We start from the raw sequence: 18293 nt of genomic DNA on the forward strand, positions 1-18293 counted from the left end.
GTCACACATCCTCCTACAAGCTCTGCACCACAGGCCAGCAGTCCCTTGTGCACCAATACGCTGTGAAGGCTTTGGAGATTATCCCTGTACCACACACCAGATCATTCTGGCTGATTATGCACCCTGGAGGAGGGCAAGACATTCCCTGACAAACAGGACTCTCACTTGCTTCTGCCTGGAATCCTTTCCTTGTGGTGGGTGAACCTGGAAGACATCGATTCCACGAATGTGATGATGAGGCCTACAGAGTTCAAGTCAAGGCACAGCTGCAAGGTGTGTGCTGTGTTAAAGCACTGCAAATTGACGAATTTAACATGAGTAGGTATCAGAAGTGTCCCTGTTTCCCGTAGTTACCTGTGGTTATCTTCAAAACATGCAGTGACATTCTGAGTGACCAAGCACAAGTGGGTGACTCGGGGTCCAAATCTTTGTTATGGTGTAACAAAGATTAAAGACATGGGAGCAAGGTATAGCAACGGGAACATACACATCACTTCCACATGAACACATCAGAGAGCCATAGCGTTATGACTAACGCCAGCACTGCTCTTTCTTATGCTGAAAGGTATGAAACTGGCAAAAAATAATTCGTCTAATAGTAAAACAAAAGAACTTATTCCTGGACCTGACACGAAGAGCTGTCACCTGGCTACCACAGAGAACCTTTACATACACTGATTAGACAATAAACAAACAATCTCATTCTTCTAAGTCATCATGAAAAAATCACAATGTGCACATCTTCTCGTGGGTTTTATGCTACACTTGAATTCAAAATGTCTATACAGACAGAAGCCCTGCAAAAAACCATTTGTCTAAGGTCTGCATACTGTGGTGGAGGCCCAGCCTGGTATTTTGGCAGGAGCAAGGATCCTTGGGCGAATTATAAGATGGAGATTGTCATTAAGACACTCATCTAGAACTTGTAAGAGATAAGTTTACACATGGAAAAAATGTGAGAGAACTGGGCAAAAGAACTAATTATTGCCAGGCATGGTGATACAAGCCTGTAATCCCAGAACTCGGGAGGCTGAGGCAGCAGGATCATTGCGAGTTTAAGACCAATGTGGGCTACAAAGTGAGCTCCAGGCCAACCTGAACTGCATAGAGAAACCCTGTTTCAAAGAGACAAAAAACCAAAACCAAACTGAACAACAACAAAATAACATTTATTGTGTTTGCAGGCGTGGCTGTGAACTTCCCTCATAAAAGAATAAAATAAAAATGGAATTAAGACAGGAAGTTTGGGGTTGAGAATGAGGTTTAGTGCTACAGAACTTGCTTATTACAATGTTCAAGGTGCTGGATTCAATCTCCAGAAACTAAACAGACAAATAAGAACAATAACCACAAAGAGCAGGAAGATTTTTTCCTCTGCACACAGTCTTGTGTTTACTCTGAGAGGACTGTGTGTAGCTAATACGTCTGTAATTGGATTTTTTAGTTGCCATGTTTCAGCAGAGTAAAATGAAAACCAAATGCGTTGAAGGACCTCTAAAGTAAAAAACAAGGTGGTGAGATTTCACAACTTGAAAGCTGTATAAATATTTGGCTCACCCAGTTAAGTAAGCAAAATGGCTTAATTATTTACTTCCATGCTATGCAGAAAAATTCAGCTCTGAGGAAGAATTGTGAGGGAAAAATTTCTAATTTATAAATCAAGGAAGCAAGACCAAATTTTCATGTTTGTCCATGAAGAACCAATTTAGAGCAACATCAGAATCTTCCAAAAAATAGAAATCATTACACATGTCTTTTGGAGATAACTTGTTCGTATGTGTCCAAAATTTTAATGATCTTACCTGCTAACCTAACATTTCCAGATTTAGTAATTTATTTTATAAAATATTTGCACAAATCTTCAAATGTGTGTAAAAATGTTTATTACTTTTCTGCTTGGCTGTCTGATAGACACTGTGTTAGTCTATTCCTGATGTTATAACAAAACACCACACACTGTTGTTTATAAACGGTAGAGATTCATTCCTCATAGTAGTATTTCTGGAAAAAGGAAGACAGTCATGTCGAGATTGCTGCTAATGCCAAAGTGTTTTAATATGAAAACATGGGAAAGTATGAGAAGAAGAATTAGCATTGACTCTACACTTAGATGTAAATCATGGATGTTTCTGTATCTCTGGAATGTATCATTTCATCTTGGTTTTGTGGCCAACCACCGCTTCAAACTGAATGTTCTGTATACGACTTATAGCTGCCAAGGCGCGTTCAGGAAGAAACCTACATCAAGAAAAAAAGCAGAAAAAATTCAATTTAAAACCTTTGATAACATGATCCCTGTTTGTTGTCAGCCTTTAAATACCCCAAGATTTGTTTGTATTGTTTCTCTCCCTGTCTCCCTTAATATTAATAGTTCATATTGTATGCATAGAGCAAAAAGAAAGACTGATCCATAACACTTTTCTTTTTTTATTTTTTAAGCTTGGTTTTTTTTTTTTTTTATCGGTACTGAGGATTGAACTCATGACCGCCTGCTTGCAAGGCAGGTGCTCATGCCGCTGAGCTAAATCCTCAGCCCCCATAACACTTTTCTTATTCTTGCGTCTTATTTTAGTAAAATTATATAAAATCTATGTCATCAATGATTGAAAACTGGAGTTCTGAACTTATTGCTGGAACCGTCAATTAATCTTCACGCCAAGAGCTCACAAGCACAAGAATCCATCCGTGCATCTCTGTACCTCTCTTAGGTACGCACTGAATATCTATTCTGCATTATGTAAAAAGATAAACTGAAGTGGTAAAAATAGCTACAGTCTCCAAAAGGCCTATTATTTAGCTGACTGGCTGGCTTTAGGCAGATACTGAAAAATATCAGGCTGAAACAGTGAGGAGGATTAACATGAGCTGGAAAAGCAGTGGAGTGCTTGAAAAGGACAACTTGATGTTTGAGGATGGATAAGGTGAAAGAATATGAGTGAACAGAAGGAGGCAGAAATAATGTGTCTTGCAAGAAAGTCATGGTGAAAATCACTTTGCAAGATTTGGTTCTGTGTCTCTTGGTGAGGGGTTGGAAGATTGGTGGGTGAGCAAAGTGGTGAGGAAGATCTGGCTGAGAGACACATAGGGAGGAAGAAAGCTTGTGCAGGACTTTCTACTACTCCCGCAAAGGAACCCCCGCAAAGTAACTGCTTCTACTCATAAAACTGTATCTCTCTGTAACAGGAGTTAAGTGTAAAACACTTGGTTTTCCCAGTAACACCTGCTTTTGAGACTCCTGTTATTTATACAGGGGTTCTGTTCCCCAACGCTCATCAGCATAAATATGTTTATGATGATGGTTATACGCAATGTCTTCTGTGATTGTAGGATTTCTCCACATTAACATGGCCAGTTTGAGTTCTGTAGAAAATGAAATTCATGGGATTCTTTCTGTCTTGTGAGTCTTGGGAGTTGGGGTCTAGGAGAGTAAAGCAGGAGGTTTTTCATTGTGAGATTCTTGGACTACAGAAGAAATAGTATAATATCATAGAAACTTTATTGTGATAGGTTAAAATGCATAATATAAACTCTGAGACAAACAGGTGACAAACAGCAAGACCATACCTTTAAATCCAACCGTGTCATAATCACATTAAATATACATGGTCTAACTACTTCAGTTAAAAGGCAGAGCTTGTCAAATGGATTTAAACCCCCTGCAAATCCAACTATATACTGCCTACAAGAAAACACAGCATCTGGGAACAAATGAGCTAAAAGTGAAAGGATGGATCAAAACATAAGATAAAATTAACCTGAGGAAGCTGATCGGCTTTGTTAACATGAGACAGAAGAGATTTGAAAAGAAAAAGAATTTTTTTAGTTATAAGAAACAAATTTTGAAAGACTCTACCAAAGTATAAAGAACATGTTTACCATCAGGGCATTATTGCTTTTTTTTTTTTTTAAAGTAAAGAATGTTGCTAGGAATCAACAAAATAATTTAAAAATGACAAAGCAGTCAATTAATCTAAGGGATATAAACCTGTATTTGTTTATATATTGACAGTGCTTTTAAGTATAGGAAGCACGGACTGACAGACTGCAAAGACCAACAGACAAATTTATAATTGTAGTTGGATGTTTCAAAGAGTTGCTCTCAATAATTGATAGAACAAGTAGACAAAAAATAGTAACGATATTGAATAGCTAAGCCACTCTGTCAGCTAATTTGACCTAATTAATATTTTTAGAACACTCAAAAGCAGTAGAATATTCATACTTTCCAGGTGCCCATGGAACACTTACCAAAACACACCATGCTCTGGGCCCTAAAGCGTATCTCAATAAACTTAAAATATTCAGGTCATCTAATGACTCACATTAGAACCTAATAATGGAAAGATCTCTAGGAAATACCCAAATATAGAAACAAAAAGATATGCCTCTACATAGTCCATCATACACAAAAGAAATTAGAAAATATTTAGAACAGACTGTAAATGAAAACAATATGAGATGTGTGGAACAAATAAAGCAGTACCCAGGAGGGAGTTACCAGAAAGAGAGGCCTGTTTCTGAAAAAATTTGATATATAGACCGTGGGATATTATTCAGGCCCATAAAAGAAGGAAATTCTGCAACTTGGGTTACAGAAGGATGACGGGTGATTTTACCCTACGAGGTATCCAAAATAGATTCACAGAATCAAAGGGTGGAACAGGGGTTTGCAGAGGCTGAAGGCAGGAGAACCGGAGAAACACTGATCAGTAGGTGTAGGGGACCCACAAGGCAAGGTCAGGACAAACGCCAGACACGGCCGGATTCGCAGGGCAACACCGCGTAGTGGTAAGTTTGAGGCCCCGCAGAGGCCAGGGCAGTGCACAGGGCACCTGGCAGGGGGCTCTGCCAGGGTGGCCAGGCAGCCTTTCACCCTGGCCCTTTAGTTCTCTAAACTTCTCACCACCTTCCAGGTCCCGTAAGCATGCGCAGCTAGCCAGCAGAAGTACCCTAGGCTGGGCACCCCCTGGTTATGCTCTCTCCCTGTATCGCTGTGTCAAACAGGCCTGATCTTTATGACCGTCAGTTCGCTTCCTCTTGCGTGCTTGGAGCACGACCCGACTGGATTAAGATGCCTGTAAAATCCAAGCGCAAACTTTACACAGGCCCATGTGATACATAAAGAAACCACAATGTGTCTTACATCAGGGCTGTGCGTCTGCTTTGAAATGATCTGATGCTGATCGATTTGTTCTACGCAGGGCCCAACTCTGTATATTTATATTTTTGAGAGGCAGAAAATTAAAAAGCTCTCTCCCAAATGCAACAATTTCCTTCCTCCAGACATCTTGGACAGCTGACAGACACCTGCCATGGTCATTTGGGATGGGTGGCACAGGAGGGAGTAACAGATAAACTTTCGGTTTTTTGCTTAAACAGTTAGAAAAATGCAATGTTGGGCTTAACACCTGACTAATAACCAATTGTGTAGTATTTACATGTAAGTGATAACATGGGTTTGTAACAGTTTTTTTGGTTGTTGTTGGTACCAGGGTTCAAACTCATGACCTCACACTCGCCAGGCAGGAACTTACGTCACTGAGCTAAGTCCTTGGTCCTGTAACATGAGTTTTAAAAGGGGAAAGTTTTGTTCTGTATATTTAGTTACTTTTCACAGAATAGATGAATTATGTAGTAAAGTAAAAACAAGATATAAAGGATAGTAAGATAACATTATGCTACTATATTTGACAATTTAGGTGAAATAGGAAAATTCCTTTGAAGATACATCACAAGGAATAAATAAGTAGGAATATCCCTTTGGTTATCAAGGAAATTAAATTTATAATTAAAAACCTCACTGAGAAAATCACAACCCAGTGGCTTTGCTAGTATTTAAGTATTGCAAATACTTAAGTATTAAGTATTGCAAATATTTAAGGAAGCTGGCCAGGTGGTACACAACACCTATAAATCCAGCTACTCAGGAGGCTGGAGCAGAAGGGTGGCAAGGTTGGGGACACCCTGGGTCACTTAGAGAGACTCTAACTTGTACCAAAATCAAATCAAAACAGATCAAAAACTTAGATGTGAAAACAGAAACACTAAATCTGCTGGAAGATGAATTAGGTAAAAGTTCTGAGGTGATAAGCCTAGGCAAGGACTTTCTGAACAGAACCCCAACTGCACAAGAAATAATACAAAGAATTAACAAATGGAATTACACCAAATTTCAAAGCTTCTGTACAGCAAAGAAAATAACCAGAGAGAAGGGACAACCTATGGAATGGAGGAAAAATTGCCAGCTACTCCTTTGATAAAGGATTGTTATCTAGGTTATACAGAGGACTCAGAGACACTCCCAAATAAAAGACCAGATCAAAAAATGGGCAGCTGAATTAAATAGACACTTCCCAAAACAGAGATACAAGCACCCAATAAACACGAAAGTGTTCAACATCTTTGGCCACTGGAGAAATGCAAATCAAAACAACATTGAAATTCCATCTTAGCCCAGAAAGAATGGTGAACATCAGGAATTAAAAGAAAAAACAACAAGATTTGGGGAGCTTGTGGGGGAGAAGGAACTCTTCTAATGTTGGTGGGGATATAAACTAGTATGGGAAGTAGAAAGGATCAAGATACAATATGTATAATTCAATTCCACATGATGAATGCGCTTATTATGTATCACAAACATATACCAATAATGCCATTAGCAATAGTATCAAAACCATGATATATGTTGGAATAAGTTTGATGGAAGACCTGTAAGACTTCCACACCAAATACCACAATATGCTGCCTACAGACTTCACAGAAGGTAATATAAGGAGAGATATGGTGTGTTCTAGGACTGGATGACTCACTATGGTTATGCTAGATCAGCTTTCCTCCAGTTGGTTTTCAGATTCAATGCATTCTCAACCAAAATCCCAGAAGGCTTTTAAAAAGTTGAGCGCGTATGAACTACTTCACTATACCGTTCTCTTTTTGAACTGTCACTGATTCAGCTTGGACAGTCTTCAACAAGGACTGGACAGAGATGGTAGCTAGAGTGGAAAAAGGAATCCTTCCCTTTCTTTAGGGGTGAGGCACTAATAGAAGAGTGAAGCAATATGGAAGCCATGTCACCATGCACTCCTGGGATGCAGGGTTTCCATAGCAACTTCCACAGCGGTCCCCGATAATAGTCCCATTTGTGTTTTAGCATCCTAGGAATTCTGTGTGGTACGTACTTCTCCAGTATCAGAGAAATGCTGAGATAGGATGGAACAAAAATCATTTTCTTATTGGTGAGTATCCCCTCTATCAGACTTCTTGCGACATCGTCTGTCTCTAACACAGGCCACAACCTGTAATGACAAAGAAAAAAGTTACTCCTGGTTTTAAAATTTCATTTAGTTTTTTGTTTAAGTGCTGGGGATTAACCTACCTGCTCACCATGATCTAGAATTAACACATTTCTGGATTCACAGTACAAATGCTAGCTCCGCCTTCCTCCACATACTAGTTTGGTGTCTGGTATTACAGTCTTATACTTTTCTACCCAGTAGGAATATTTCTTAGCTTACCCATTAAAAATATCAAAATAGTGGACAGAGGCCTGGGATATAGCTCAGTGGCATAGCACCTGCCCAGCAAGCCCGAGTTCCTCAGTTCAATTCATTACCAAAACCAAAAAGAAAATAGTGGAGAGGCATAAGATGGTAGGCAACAGAGGGCCCGGAGAACAAAGGAGAGTGGGTAGGATGAATCACGGGACGAGAAGGGGACAGGTGACATCTCACAGCCTGCTGGGGAGAGAGTATTCTCTAGCTAAGTGCACCCTCTCTCTGTGGGGGCTTTCCAGAGAGCTTGTTTAGAGGGCATTTAATACTTGAGATTTGCCTCTGACGTGCTTATCTTAGTTTAATGGGAATTTAAGATTTGCATATTAGAATCTTCCCTAACTAAAGACTAATTTGACAAACACTCATAACCACAGGCACAGTATAGAATGGCCCAACAGTGCAGATGACAGAAAATTAAAGTGTAAATGGATTTAAAATGTGCCGAAGTTAAGGCATCTAGCTGTGGATTGAAGTGGTTAGAGCAGTTAGGTGAGCGGGAAGCTTAAAATTCATCCCCTGAGATACTCTGCGGCTTACTGTAGATTGTTATGTACATCATTTCCATGGCATTGCATGGCAAGCCAGCAGAGAATAATGCAAACTAATATTTTTCTAAATTATTGAGTTCTTTCTTTTCTCTTTCTATTTACCTGATGTCTTCAGCCCAGTCTCAGGGCCAAACTGTCATTAGCACATCCATGTCTGCCCTTGTGAAGAAAATTCAGAAGCCCACAACCTCGGTGAGAACCGTCCTGAAACTGTCTGCCTGTCTGCCCCTGGGTTACCCTCAAACCCGACCAGCCAAGGTCACATTACCTGTACTTTTCTCATCTACTGTGCCTTCTCCAAGAGTGCCAGAGACTTTTGGAAGGCTTCTTAGACTCCACACCTGAGTACTCAGAAGAAGAATTTTTCTACTTTCCCCCTTAAGAGAACAGCTGGCAGCTGCTGTGGTATGTTGGGGTTTACACGAGGTCTTAAACAGCGCTGAGTCTAAGGTCTACAAAAGACTCCAGTGCAGGCGGAGACTCCAGCTGCAGTAGCTAACTGAGCCTACGCTCAACAGGCTCTAAGGTAGCCGAGTTTAAGAACATCAGTTAGCTATATTTAGAACAAATTCCGTTCAGTCAGAACTGGTATTCTGCCAGGCAAGCTGAATTCACGTTGTTAACCCACAGCAGAAGACCCAGGTCTGAAGCTAAGGACTGAGTTTCAGGGCTTCGATTCCACCTTTATGTTCTTCTGCTTCCTCTCTCTGGACACATTTTTCCTCTGTGGTGGTCTCAGATCCTCTCACTGAGACAAAGTTCTTGCAGCTATCCACTTTGACTAAGGACCTCAGGATTGATCTTTTGCTGCCCCTAGCAACACTTGCATTTTTAACAATCAAACAGTCATCACACGCCCAAGGGTATGTTCTACAGACCAGCACTTTCTTTCTTTCTTTCTTTTTAATATTTTATCTTATTTTTATTTTTTTCAATTCCATTTTATTTCAAAGAGTGAAAAATAAAATAAATAAATAAAAATTTCAAAGATGTCAGTCGGGTTGTCATCCCCAAATCATTCACCCAGAGCACAAGACATCTGCATTCAATTGTTTGAACAACACCAGCACAAGTCTTTCTCTTTCACGAACTCAGAGAAATCAGTAGTATAGCTATCTTAGCTATTTTTATATACATACAAATATACATGTACATATGTTTCCACTTCTCATGAGACAATACAATGTTTACACATGTGTTCCTGATTTATTTCACCTGTGAGTATGGAGACCAGTGTTTTCTAAACATGCTTCTGGACTTGCCTGGTGTGCTCCTAAAATGCAGCAAAACAGAATACCACACCTTGCCCCTAAGCTCCCTCAGCCTCCTGAGTCAGAATCTCTCAGGAAGAACTGCTGAACATTTATTTCTGGCAAGTTTGGAAAATGTTAGTGTGCTTTACATGAGCAGGGTGGCCAGTGCTGTGGATTATAAGAAGGGCACACACCCCTGCCATTCCATAGACTGTACTGGAAGAGGATGAGCTGTCAGAGGGATGCTAGGTAGCATTCACCTTGGAGACACCACTCCTGTGTAGATGACCCCCATTCCCACCCACAACCCTGGCCATGCCTACTGGTCAACCCACTGGGGTGTGGGTTGACTGTTCTCCTGGACACAAAGAAGTACCCGTTGCCCGATTTGTGGGCAGCCAAACACTCTTGCTAGTCCCTCAGGTGTTTATCCACTTCGTTTAAGTGCAAAGGGAAACTTAAAAACTAATACAATAACATGAATATGGAAGAATATATTTTGTTTCTCCATTTTTTTCAGCTGGTCTGCCTACAACCTTCTCCTATGGTTGTTACGAACTTCTTAAGCTCTGCTCCCATCCTGAACGGATTTTGACTTTACCTGGTGCTTGGGTTTTTGGTGAACCCGGTGTTCACAAAAACTGGGCAAAGACATGAGGTTTTGATACTGGTTTTCCCCAAGGCTTCAAGTTCTGCAGTCAGAGCTCTGTGGAAGCCAACCGCAGCAAATTTGCTAGAGCTGGAAGAGAATTATCAATCACCTTTAGCTACGGGTCCATGAGGCACTGTTATCAGCTTTCTGTGAGAAGGCAGGGAGGGGTGACTTTAGAATGAGACCCCCGCCCCGAACTGTGTACTTGGGATTTTTCCAAGAGGCTAAGTGGCCATTCATTTTCACATATGAATAAACAGAATTTTGATTCTGTCCAGTTTCTTTCAGGGGCTGGGGATTGCGCCCAGTGCTTGAACATGCCAAACTTGTGCTCTACACCTGAGTGACATCCCCACTTCAACTTGCCATTTGTCACTTGGATCTTAACTTTGTTGGGCACCAGGGAACTTTGGGTATATTGCGTGCAGCTGTGTGATTTATGTCTACATCTGAAGTTTGACTCTGCCATTTTGTTTTGTGTCTTTGGGTGAGTTCCATAAAGACCTTGTATCTCTGTCTCTGCTACACACACACACACACACACACACACACACACACACACACACAGCCATAGTATAGTCACACTGGAAAAGGTTTTGATCCAAAGCCACTGTGGGTGGCTTATATTGGTTTGGGGTACCTACATCATGGTGTCTATTTTCATTTTAACTTCTGTATGCTTTGCTTAAGTCTGTGTTTTCCCTGTTTCTTTTACCCTGCCATTCCAGGGTAGAACAGAAATATACTTGACCTGACTCTTTCCTTCCACTGCTTTACAAAGTTTTGAGGAATCTAAAACCTTTTGAAATAAAATTACTATCAATTTCATTGCTTTGGAAATCATTTAAAAATCAGTGTACCCTCGTGTATACATTCTGCAAATCCAAATTACCATGCCGCGAGCATTGGAACCTGATGCCTAACCTCTTTAAAGTACAGAAATACACAGCTGTGCCTGCAGGAAAAGCTCACCAGTATGGGATGAGGTAAGGAATCACGCCGTGGCCACACACCGAAGCCACTGTGACAATGTGGCCGTAATTTCTCTTCATCATGGATGGAAGAAGTGCTTTCGTGATCTTCAGGTCAATGCAAAAAAAGAGAAACAGCAACACAGGCATCAGGTCTCCAGACGAGACACCTGGCTTTTCTTGAGATGGAATGGCATTTGAGAGGCTTTTACAGTGGAATGAAATGCTAGTCAGGAGTCCACACCACTTCTATTCAAAAGCCGGAAGTGCAAAAGCAAACTGCGTGGATTGGGCGCTGTTGAATGTGGTGCCAGGACCCCATCTTACCGTTCCTGCTGCCCTCAGGAGGGACCAGAGAGTGCCTTTGTGGGTGTCAGGTGAACATTATTGTTATCATTTTTGTGGTGACGGAGTTCAAATCTTGTGCCTCACATGTGCTAAGCAAGCACTTTACCACTGAGCTGTAACCCCAGCTCTGAGTATAAGATCAAGGAGCTCAGTTTTCAGGAATAGAGGGGCGCGCTAAATACTATGGTACTGTGTGACTGTGCTTGATTTTGAGCTTTTTCATTCCTATGAATGAATGGACCTGTAATTGACACAGGTGAGTGGGACAAGCTATGAGGGCTACATTGCCCTCAGCTGTTACCCCTCTCTCCCTATTTGTAATATTACATACTGTATATGTAAGTTCCAGGAAACAAGTCTTTTTCTCCAAAAAAACGTAATGCTTCACAAATCACAGCAGCATTTTTACATAAGACCCTATGCAAATCTGTAGAGCCAGAGCTGCCAAACCAAGCCACAGATCCCCATCCCACAGGCTGTGAGAGGAGATTGCTTATTTTTTGCTGCCTTTGAGGGGGGCAGTACTGGGGATTGAAAGCAGGGCCTCCCCCTGAGCTGCATCCCCAGCCCTTCCCACTTATATTTTGAGATAGGGTCTTGTTAAATTTTCCAGGCTGGGCTCAAATGTGTGATTCTCCTACTTTGGCTTCGCAGAGTGCTGAAAACTTTGGTATAATTTGTTTTGCAGCTGTAGATAAGTGGTATATGAGGTCTCTGTAGTTTGGTGAGCGTGATAACCAGCTCATATTACCGGGGGGCTGGGTAAAGTAGGGACACACATTTACTTTTTCCTTCTGTCTTCAAGAATCCAGGGTTACCGGACATGGTGGTGCATGCCTGTCATCCTTGCACTCGGGAGACTGAGGCAAGAGGATAGCCACAAGTTCAAGATCAGCCTGCGCTATACAGCAAGACCTCGTCTCAAAAAACCAAAAAGTGAAAGAAAGAAAATGCAGAGCTGCTCTAGATTTTATACTAATATTGAGGCCTCGAATATAATTTTTTTTTGTCTCTTTGAGAGAGTCTCACTATGCAGTTCAGGCTGGTCTTGAACTTGCAATGATCCTCCTGCCTCAGCCTCCCAAATACTAGGATTACAGGAGTATGCCACCACACCTGGCTAAGAAGATAAATTTTTTCTATCAGGGCGGTAGAAATTTGACCAGGAGAGTTGAAATTTGTGTTCAGTCTCCCACAAAAGTAACTAATTAAACCAGACATAGTAATCTCAGTACTCTGGAAGGCAGAGGCAGGAGGATTGCAAGTTTAAGCAGTTTAGCAGCTCAGCAAGTCTCTGTTTCAAATATTAAAAAAAAGGGCCGGGCATGTAGCTCAGTGCAAAGGTCCTGGGTTCAATCCTCAGTGCTGCACATAAACCAAACCCAACGAAACCAAACCCAAGTTCAAGAGGTTTCTGGAGTCACTTCCAAGTCCAGTATCCCATGGGTCTAGGACCTATTTGAGAGTTCTCCCCCCCACCCCCGAAAAGTGCCCATCGTCTGCATACCTCTGAGTACTACCTCTGCTGTCCTTCAGTTTTAAACCCCAGGAAAGGAGGCTGCTTATAGGCATGCAGTGTGTAATTTCCTCTGCTGCATTAAGAAGGTGAACCATGAGCCCCTCAGCAAACCTGGGGTCGGGTGCCTGCTAGGATTTGTGTTGGACACAATAAGAGACCAGTGGTTTACACTTTGGGGTGTGGTGCCCCGCTCACCTTGTGCCCTCTGTGAGGGCCTCTGTGGTTTTTCTACCCAACCAAATTAGACGAGCCCTGATTTACGAAAATACTTAGCCAGTTTCCTACTCAGAAGTAGATGAACTTGACTATGAACTTCATGTGTCTTCAAAGATGAACTCACCGACTCACACTCACCCAAAAGTGTGCGAGGATGTTGACCTCAAACGTCTTGGTGATTTCCTCATCCTTGGTACTGAGAAGGTCCGCTGGATATATTGCTCCAGCATTGTTCACCAAGATGCTTATGTCACCTACTTCTTTCTTGACCTTTGAAAATTCAGAGAATGCATTCATTGGGCGTGTTATACAAACTTCAGGTTTTAGGACTGCTGTCATCAAGGATTAGATTTTTTTAAATTTTACTAGGTGAGGTCTCTCAGAGTTTAGGCTTAGAGCTTCCAGGTCACACAGCGGGTGTACAGGGAAAATTGCCATCATTTTTTGTAGTACTGAGATGAAACCCAGGGACCCCACTTTTTCTTTTAACTTGTAGATTTCAGGACTCGGTATATCATGAATTTTGAAAGCTTATCAATGAAATATAATTAATAGCTGCTGATAGGAGAATCGTTAGCCATTTGTAGAAAAATGAGACCATAATGTTAAGTAAAAATAAATCAGATACACAAATTTAACTATTGCACAGTTTATCTTTTATGAGAAACTCAAAATATAAATAAAATGCAAAATAAAAGATAGACAATAAGGAAAAAAAGAGAGAAAAAATTATTTTAATCCGGCATGGCCCATGACTCTAAAAGTGTAGTTGATCTGGTATAATTATCATATTTATCTTTTGTGTTTTTTGGCCTGTTAGTCTGGCTATTAATACATGTTTATAATGACTAACTTGATAAAATCTTATAAATAAATAAAATGCTAGTAGAACAAACAGCAATAGTGAAAAGAGGGGAAAAGAATAGAGTTGTCTTATGTACATGTGCTGGCTGCCCATGATGAATGCATTGTATAATACAAATACGTAGCAATCAAAAATTGTGTTGCTAGATTGGTAAGTTTTCATCAAATCATTTGAAAATGCTGACTGAGTTCCACCACATGTGAGCTGCATGATCTTTGTCTGTTTAATTTTTCCAACCATTAATTTGCTTATCTATAAAATGGGATTATAGAATCACTGAATTAAAGAATGCCTAGTGTATTAGTGACTCACTGTGAGTACTTGATGTTTACTCTTTGGAAAGTGGTGGTAATTATTATTAATATTACACTTTCTGTAGAAGACTAAATTAACATCAAAATAAACCTCATGAAAGAACCAGTTAAAGTGACAAAATGACTGCAAAATATGACTAAAAACTAGAAAGCAGCCCATTTCGCCCCGTGGTAAATATTTTGCCAGCTGCTCTGAGGCACCACTTAAACACAGCGAGGCACAAGTGAGGGCAGAGCACAGCAGATGCCACGCAGAGGGGCAGCGTATCAGTGCTCCCGTCGCGCTGCTGTTTTGCTGAAAGGCTGCAGTCTACCTTAAAGCAGGTGGGTGGGATTCGGTGCCCGCGAGGGACAGCCACAAGGCCTCTGAGGTGCCAGGCCAGGGGAAGGCTCACCTGGGCCACCGAGCTGTAGATCTCCTCCCGGTCGCTGCAGTCCACCACGTAGGCGTGCACGGTGGCCCCAAGCTTCCTGCATTCGGCTGCTGTTTCCTCAACGCCTTGCTGTCATTGGGAAAACCAGAGTTTAGGGAAGGGCGGAGGAGAAAACACTGGCCAGGCAGTTTTTCTAAAGATATCTAAATGGCCTCCTTAGTGTGGCAAAATTTCCTTGAGGGGTGCTTGCCTCACCTGCAATTGGATTACACCTGACTTTTCTGCTGGAGATGCTCAGCTGAGCATGAGAGAAAAAGCAAAGAAAATGCCTCTCTGTTTCTATTTCTCAGCATTTTATCTTGGCCTGGAGGCTCTGTGGGAGGCAGGGTCTCAGAGGCAGTTACTGTCCTGGCCTGCAGCTGTGGCTCTCTGAGGGACAGTGAGGAAAGAAGATTCAGTGATTCCTGGACACACACTGAGCACTAACGAAGTAACAGGATGCAGAGTGCTGAGCAGCAGTTCTGTCTTAGGCTGGCCCTGAACTCATGGTCCTCCTGCCTCACTGTCTTGAGCACTGCAATCATAGGTGTATGGCACTAAGCACAACTTACGATTCTAAACTAGTAATTCTAAACTATGCCGGCTGCCCTTGGTATTTGTCTCAAGTATTCTGATATGGGCTTCTGTCAAGGACAGGGAAAGAGGAATCCTGATTTGAGAGACATGAGCATAAGCAGATCATGGGTCCACCTCAGGACACAGCCATGTGTTGTTTTTATGAGACAGGGCCTCTGTAGTTTACACTAGTTTTGAACTCACTCTGTAGCCCAAACTGGCCTTGAACTTGCAGTGATCCTCCTGCCTCAGCCTCCCGAGTGCTGGAAGGCTGACAACAGTATATTGTTCTGGTGGCTTGCAGTGAAATAGCCCAGGGCTGCTGAATGAATTCTCACTTAGGTAATAATCTTGCCTTTGAATCAGGGATGTGGAGACAAAACAACTTTTTTTTTCAACCTGGATTCCAAGATCTGTTTTCTAAGATAGAATTGTCCAGTGCTTCTCAAAATACATTTCTGGAAGAGGAGGCTCCTTTTGGAGTTGTACATATGGCAAATTTTACAACAAGGTTTTGACTGTGTTGTTTCCTTCACAATCTGTAAACTCTGTGGTGAAAAGGACAGGATGCTCAGTGTCCTGCGATGCTGGAGGGGCGCTGGAATTTGGGGGCTACCGCAAAAGGCAAAGACTAGCGCTGCCTCTCAAGGCCTCTCTGTTTCACTCTGGGGGAGCAGGCCTGGTTGCAGCCACCTGGAACCCCACAGAACAGACTTTAGCATAGATTGGGGCCACAGGGACAAAGCCAGTCCCCTCCCATGAGCCTCAGAGGGTTGTGAGGGGTGAAAGGAGAGGCCGGAAGGTCTTTCCCTGACTGGCCCCAGGTGGGCGCTTGCCGACTGACTGCCAGACAGCAGGAAGCATGACTGCTCTCCCTCTGTCTTCAGATTTGACGTCGTAGAAAGCTTGATAATCAAAGCTTTGTTTGCGTGACGCACGACTGCAGAATCAGAAATTCTCCTTTTACTGAGCTGGCACATGGCACAGTGCATGCCTGGTGGTTTTGGAAGTGAAATGTGGCTCTGAATTCAACTCCAGGGACATCAGCTCCACTGTGCTCCTAAAGTGGATTCTGCACACAGGTCTTAACACAATGTTCAGTTAACCGCCTGCCAGGTGTGACTGCAGGCATTTAAAATAGTCATTACTTCATCCTCTTTCCCAAGAGTTGGCAAACATTTTCTGCAAACAGCCACATAGTAAATATTTCAAGATTATGGGTGAGGAAAACTACAGGGGTTTCTGTGGGTTTTGTTTTAATAACCATTTAAAAGTCACTCATAGCTCACCAGGCCATCCATGGGCTGGATTTAGTCCTTACCTATCACTTACCGACTCCAGAGAATATCACGCCCGCTTCAGAGATAACAGAACCAAGGCTGAGAAGAAGTGTGTGACCTCTAATTTAAGCAGCTTGCAAAGAGCCCAGCTCTGCATCTTTGGTTATAAACCTGCACACTAAGACATAAAACCCACCACTCCATCTTGGGCATGTGCCCTTCCTCTAACTGTCTTGATGCACGTATTAATAAGACTCTGGAGACTAACAAAGTTTGAAACAAAGTCATGCAAAGATAAGCAGAGGCTAAACCGAGTGATTTACAGAAGTGGCCTGTGTGCTTGGTGACCTGACAGGACGGGCAGACACACGCAGTACCTTGTTAATGTCCCACAGGACCAGCCTGCTTTTCCGTTTTGCAAATTCGTAGGCGGTCAGTCTGCCGATTCCATGCCCAGCTCCGGTGATGAGGACGATCTCCCCGGCCACAGACTTCTTTCTCCGGGGGATGAAAAGCTTCACCAAGGACTCTAGGTAGGCGTAGGTGATGATGAACAGGAGCGAGAGGAGGTCCAAGATGATGTTCATGGTGCTGTGTCCTTGTCCTGAGGCTCTGTCCTGCGCAGTCCTGGGGAAGAGATGGCTCTGCCCGGGGCTGGGAGGAGCTGTGTGGTGGCCAGCAGAGATGGGGCTGGGCCAGCTGTGCTCTGATGGGTCACACACACTCAGGCTCTTGTGATCTCAACTGCCAGCGACAGCTTGGATCACAGGAGCACCAGGGGGATGCGCACTTTGGACCTGCTTATCTGAGAAGCAGTTGTGTACCTGCTTCGCCACAAGTGCTCTAAAAACACTTATCCAGGTACTGTATTGTATCAGCTAGCCGCTGATTGGCATCCTTTCTTTGTTTCTCTTCCTTCTTCCTTTCTTTTTGCATGGATGAGGATTGAATCCCAGGGGCTTGTGCGAGCTACATAAGAAACCGCAACTGATCTGCTTCTGCAGTTCTTTTCGTTTTATTTTGAGGCAGCATCTTGCCAGGTTTGCCAGACTACACTTGAGCCAGTGGCCCTCCTGCCTCAGCCTCTTAAGTATCTGGAGTACGAGTGTATGCCACCTGCCTGACTCTGTAGGTAGTTTTCTGTGAACCGTGTGTGTATATGCGTGTGTTTCTTTTTTATGGAGGAAAGAGGATAAAGTAGAGATAGCACCCTAAAAACCACCTAACACACAGGTCAGCAAACCCTCACCATTGGTCCACGTGTTCACAAAGACCCAGTGTCCGTGCTGTGCTTCCACTGCTGACCATCTCACCTGTGGCTCTCAGTTCTCTGAAACCTTCTGTGTTTGTGGGAGACTGTAGGTTCCACAAAACAATTCCCTTTGTTCTAACCCTGGAAAGAGCGTTAGACCAGCAGTCATAAGCCTCAGCTCAAAAGTGATGGCTTCTGTCTCATCTGTGCCAGTGGTTGGAACTACAGCAGACTTCGGGGCTTGTAAACAAGAAACCCATTTTTCCTGCTGTGGAGGCTGCAAAGTCCAAGACCCATGTGCGGGCACAGCTTCTGTCGGATGAGGCCTGGCTTCCTGGTTCCCAGATGGCTGGCTTTCCACCGCGCCTCACTGGCACAGGAGAGAGAAGGCTTCAGGGTTTTGCTGAGGATTGCCCCATGGCCACGCTCTCAGGAGGACGCACCTCCCAGAGGCCCGGGTTCTGACGTCATCTCATAGAGGGCTGGGAGCTCAGTGGATGAATTTGAAGGAACATATTGAGCCTATAACAGCT

The 18293-nt window shown here is 42.8% G+C and overlaps 1 protein-coding gene across 1 annotated transcript; it reads right to left on the minus strand.

Moving 5' to 3' along the window:
- Nucleotides 1–1148: 1148 nt before the first annotated feature.
- Nucleotides 1149–17245, minus strand: Hsd17b13 (hydroxysteroid 17-beta dehydrogenase 13). The gene is made up of 7 exons (XM_003469378.4): nucleotides 16886–17245; nucleotides 14635–14742; nucleotides 13199–13330; nucleotides 10979–11085; nucleotides 9956–10093; nucleotides 7179–7295; nucleotides 1149–2238 (listed from the first exon to the last, which is right to left on the minus strand). The coding sequence occupies exons 1-7, from the start codon at nucleotides 17093–17095 to the stop codon at nucleotides 2148–2150; spliced, it is 903 nt and encodes a 300-aa protein (XP_003469426.1). The 5' UTR covers nucleotides 17096–17245; the 3' UTR covers nucleotides 1149–2147.
- Between the last annotated feature and the right edge of the window lie 1048 nt (nucleotides 17246–18293).

Source organism: Cavia porcellus, unplaced genomic scaffold, assembly GCF_034190915.1.
Source record: "Cavia porcellus strain 051 isolate PalLab524CR breed Dunkin Hartley unplaced genomic scaffold, mCavPor4.1 scaffold_5, whole genome shotgun sequence".
Classification (NCBI taxonomy): Eukaryota; Metazoa; Chordata; class Mammalia; order Rodentia; family Caviidae; genus Cavia; species Cavia porcellus.

Bases quoted from the DNA above. Each gene is read 5' to 3' on its own strand.
- Hsd17b13 (XM_003469378.4), bottom strand. From the start codon at position 17,095: ATGAACATCATCTTGGACCTCCTCTCGCTCCTGTTCATCATCACCTAC. The intron at 13,331-14,634 runs GTGAGCCTTCCC...GAATTTTCAAAG, and splicing joins TCTACAGCTCGGTGGCCCAG to GTCAAGAAAGAAGTAGGTGA. The intron at 10,094-10,978 runs GTGAGCTTTTCC...ATTCTCTTCCAG, and splicing joins CCTTACCTCATCCCATACTG to CTCTAGCAAATTTGCTGCGG.